The sequence below is a fragment of the Tupaia chinensis genome, unplaced genomic scaffold, assembly GCF_000334495.1.
Source record: "Tupaia chinensis unplaced genomic scaffold, TupChi_1.0 Scaffold141389_1, whole genome shotgun sequence".
In the NCBI taxonomy this organism is placed as follows: domain Eukaryota; kingdom Metazoa; phylum Chordata; class Mammalia; order Scandentia; family Tupaiidae; genus Tupaia; species Tupaia belangeri.
The window spans coordinates 196,275-200,927 of NW_006201251.1; the positions used below are offsets into that span (position 1 = coordinate 196,275).

The following is a 4,653-nucleotide window of genomic DNA, read 5'->3' on the forward strand; positions in this document are numbered from 1 at the left end:
CCTCCGCCCCCCTCCATCACGTTCTCTACAAGAAGCCAAGGGGACGGGGGGAGAGGCTCATGGCTTCTCCACGGTTGTTCCAGGATGCTGGGTGTGCGTTGGAGGGACAGGCGGGCCCTCCCCAGGTGCGGGCGGAGGATGGCTGGGCGGATGCCTGTGGGAGGGGTCCTCGCGCCCGCCGGCCCCACCGGTAAACAGGGTGTGGGAGAGTGGGGCCGGCCCTCCCCGCTCTTTCTGGTGCGTGCGAGGGGGCAGCTCGCCGGCAGAGGGTAAAAGGGGAAGGGTCGCAACACACCGGTGTGGGGGAGGGGAGCTAGGCACGCCCCAGGCTGCGGGGGAGCGGAAGGAAAAGGGACGAGCCGGGAGGAAAGAGGACTGAGCGCGAGGCTGCCCGGTTTCTGAACTCCTCCCCTCCCGCCGGCAAGGGGCGTGGGGAGCGCCTTCAACTTTTGACCCGACCCCACGACTGCCCCGAAACTCCCGAACTTACACAGGATCACCGATGTGAAGAGAAACAAGCACGTCCTCCCGGCTTTCGTCTGTGTCCCCATCGCGATCAGGATCCCGAAGCAACAGCTGCCGCCGGAGCCCTGGGCACACACACAGCCTCGCCAACTCCGGCGCCGGGACTAAGCTCCAGCCGCCAGGTTGAGCCCCGCCCGGCCCTGCCCTCCACGCCGGATTGGCCAGCGCCCCGCCCCTGCACGTTCCGATTGGTGGAGAGAGCCGCCGCTCCGCCGAGCGAGTCACCGGAGCCAGGTGCAGCCCCGCCCACTACTCCCCACTGAGACGGATTGGCGCCGTGCCTGCTGGAGTCGCCTCCGATTGGCGCAGGAGAACTGTCGCGTAAGGAGACGAATTCCTCACCTACGGCAGGGGGGGGGCCCCCCATTGGGCGCTGCTCCCGAAGTAGGGACTTTCTGAGTGGATGGGTTCGGAGTTGGGGTTGGAGGGCCAGAGGAATACCCACGGAGGTAGTCGTGCTCGACAACTATGGACACCGGCTCGGTATGGGGTTTCCTGTTCGTATGTTTGCATGTAAACCGCTCCGCGCTGAGCAGGGAACCTTGGTCCGGTCCCAGGGCAAGCGAAAGACACGTATTACTATGAGAGCGTGGGGGAGCAGGACGAGGAGAGGGGTGGACTGATGTCCCCAACACCATACCCAAACCGTGTTCCCCTGCCCACTCCACCCTGCTTTCACAGGCCTTGAGAAACGAGGTACCGAGAGAGGAGAAGGACGGAGCGCCCGGCTGGAAAATGGAGAAGGAGGGTTACATCACGCCAAGAACTATAAACAAATGGGCCCAAAACACAGCCGGCTAATACACGCTGACCTGCCGCTGCTTATAAACAGCTCCGGGGGACTGTGGATACTGTCTTTTACACGTTTGCTCTGTCAGCAGGGCCCTACATGTCAGAATTATTTATCTTCTTACGGTGACTAATAACTGGGTGCTGACTAAGACTTTTCTCTATAGACTATGTTGACACTCAAACTTTCTGCTCATATTTATGTTGTGACATCATTTTTAATTGAAACTCATTATCTACACGGTACTCGTAGTTCCTGTTTTATAACGATTTAATTTTAACTGTGCTAAGTATATCCAAATTGCCTGTGGGGAACTTGGATAATTTTTGTGAATATTATCTCACCACAAGTGAAAAAATTCACTTTTATCCAAAAGAATGACATTCTAGGGCCCAGCTGGTAGTGGTGTGGTGAATAAGGCACTGGATCCCACATAGCCCACTGTATGAAAAAACACTCAGGTTGTGTGTGTGTGTGTGCGTGTCCAGAATCCTGAAAGGAAAAATGGAGGAAAAGGGGTTATGGTGTAACCATCCCCCCAGGAAGTGATTTCTCACTTTCATCCCCCTAGGAAGTGATTTCTCACTTTCCTTCTCTCTACCCACCCCTCCACGCCAGCACTTGTGCCTTGTAGCAAAAAAAAAAAAAAGAAGGAAAAAAAAAAAAAAGACGCTCTTTGATCTTTTGCCTCCTTTGCCTTGGCTCTCATTCCTTTGTCTGCATCTCCTGGGTGGAAGGTCTGCTTCCAGTTGCACCCAAGTTTAAGTAGTGTTTATCAAGCACCTACTGAGTGCTGTAGGGGAAATACAGATACATGTAAATCACAGTCCCTGACTTCAGGAGGCTTATAGTCTACTCCTAAAACAGGAAACAAGGCAATATGTAATCCAAAGACAAACTTTGTGTTATTAAATTGAAACAAGCATTTGAGTGCCTGCCAAGTGCAAAGCTGTTCTCTTTACTCTCAAAGGAATTTAAAATCCTAGGGAGAGAAACATAGACCCTTCTTATCCCTGGGGGATGAATTTCAAGACCCCAGTGGAAGCCTGAAACCACAGACAGTACCAATGTATACTATTATTTTTCCCCTATACCTGCATTCCTATGATAAAGTTTAATTTAGAAATTAGGCACTGTAAGAGACTAACAATGTAACTGGTAATAAAGTAAGGCAATTATAATAATATGCTGTCATAAAAGCCATGCTAGTGCAGCAGGTGGCATGGTGGTTAAGGTGCTGGATTCCCTCATAGACAACAGCAGTTCCAATCCCAGACCTGTTGTCTTGAAAGTCACACTGGGTGTGTGTGTGCCCAAAACCCTGAGAGGAGAATGGAAGAGAAGAGACTGTGGTATGGCCATCCCCCCTGGAGGGTGCTTTCTCACTTTCCCTCTTTTTGTCTCTCTCAGGAGAACCCCCCTGCAGGGTACTTTTTCACATTTCCTCTCTTTGTTTCTCTCAGGGGAACACATGTACCCTATGACAAATTAAAAAAAAAAATCTTTCAACGAATTGGAACCTATCTCATGATTTCCTAGTACTTTCTAGCCATTGCTCTCTAGAGTTACATAAAATGCCAAATTACGAGGCCAGCAGAGTAGATGGCATGGTGGTTAGGGTGCTGGACTCTCACATGACCAACTATGGTTTGAGTCCTGGTGGCTTGAAAATCATGCAGGGCTTGTGTGCATGCACTCAAAATCCCAAGATGAGAATGGAGGAGAAGGGATTGTGATGTGGTCATACCCCCCTGGGGGATAATTTCCCACTTTCCCTCTCACTGTCTCTGTCTTTCTCCGGTGAGTGCACATGCCCCATGGCAAAAACCTTTAAAATATATATATCAAATTATTATTTGCTACTGACAACTCTTCCTTCAAATACATATTTTTTAATTGCCAGAAGGCACATGGTTCACCAGAGAGAGAGAGAAGCGAGTGAAGTGGGATGGAAGCACCATCCAATGGAGTACGCTCACACCATAATCCCGTTTCTTCCATCTCTCCATTCATCAGTACTTCGGGCACACATGCACACATGCCCAGTGTGGTTTATTTTTCATGCCAGCAGGTCTGGGATTTGAACCCTATGGTTACCCATGTGAGATCCATCTTCCTTAACCACCAGGCTGTGGTCCGGACCTCCTTCAAATATTATATTCACAATAACATGTGTCTGTGGACAAAAGTGAGAGAGAGTCAGAGAGAGAGGAGATGAGCACCTCCACAGAGTCTGGTCTCACAGCTCTCCCCTTCCTCCGGCCCCAGCCCATCAGACCCAGGCACTGGAACACGCACCTGGGGTGTCTCAGGCCGACTGGGCCAATACCTCGAACCGCAGTCACGGTGCAGGATCCAGTTTCTCTTGAGCAGCCCTTAAAATACTTGCCCAAGTCTCCGAAGTTGTTCCTTCTACAAGCTAAATGTCTTCAGTATCTTCACGGGCAGCTTCCTGACCCCTCCCACCCCCCAACTCCACATGCTTTGCTTACTCTCCTACAAGCCCTCCTCTGGATGATCCCTTGTTAGGGTACCTACCCTGAACCAGGTACTGGAGGAGCCCCTCATGGCACAGACAGACCTCAGATAAAACTCAGTTCCCCAACTTCTAGCTTTCTGTACTTGGTCAGCTCACATCTTTCAGAAATTTTCTGCATCCAGAAGGTAATGACGACAGTAATATCACTTTACCTGATGGCAAAATAATGGTTAAATTATGTAATAGATGCAATATCCTTGGTGCAGAGACTGGCACATTTTTTTAAAGAATTATTTTATTTAACTTTATTTATTATTATTGTTACTTTCCAGTTTCATCAGACAGAGAGAGAGAGGGAAAGTTAGAAAGCAAGCCACCAGATTCAGTACTTGAACCATGGTCAGCCATGTGGGAGTCCAGCGCCTTTAACCACTACACCAACTGCTGGCCCCACATATTTTTTTTAAATTATTATTTTATTTAATTTTATTTATTTATTTATTTTATTTGACCAGAGAGAGAGAGAGAAAACGTGAGAAAGCAAGCCGCCAGGTCCAGGACTCGAACCTTGTCGTCTATGTGGGAGTCCAGTATCCTTAATCACCACTCCACCTACCAGCCCCTTTTTGTTTTTTGCTTTCATTTTTATAAAGAATTATTTTATTTAACTTTATTTATTTTATGTATTTATTTTAAGAGACTGGCACCTTTTTTTTAAGAATTCATTTCTTTAACTTTATTTATTTTAATTTGACAAGGTCTGGGACTTGAACCACAGTTGGCCATGTGGGAGTCTGATGCCCTTAACCACCATGCCACCTGCTGGCCCCAAGACTGAGATTATTTTTCTTTTTTTTTT

At 48.8% G+C, this 4,653-nt stretch overlaps 1 protein-coding gene and 1 long non-coding RNA gene across 2 annotated transcripts in view; one reads left to right on the forward strand and one right to left on the reverse strand.

Moving 5' to 3' along the window:
* The window catches only part of F11R (F11 receptor), a 31,646-nt gene extending 31,001 nt beyond the window's left edge, over positions 1–645 (reverse strand). The window contains exon 1 of the mRNA XM_006163096.3: positions 491–645. Within this exon, the coding sequence (XP_006163158.1) occupies positions 491–551 (61 nt within the window). The 5' untranslated portion in view covers positions 552–645. The remainder of the gene's footprint in view (positions 1–490) is intronic.
* A 235-nt stretch (positions 646–880) lies between these two features.
* On the forward strand, positions 881–1,553 carry LOC114005048 (uncharacterized). Its single transcript, XR_003546971.1, has 2 exons — positions 881–1,008; positions 1,207–1,553. It is a non-coding gene; the product is annotated as an uncharacterized LOC114005048 (long non-coding RNA).
* The last annotated feature ends 3,100 nt before the right edge of the window (positions 1,554–4,653 follow it).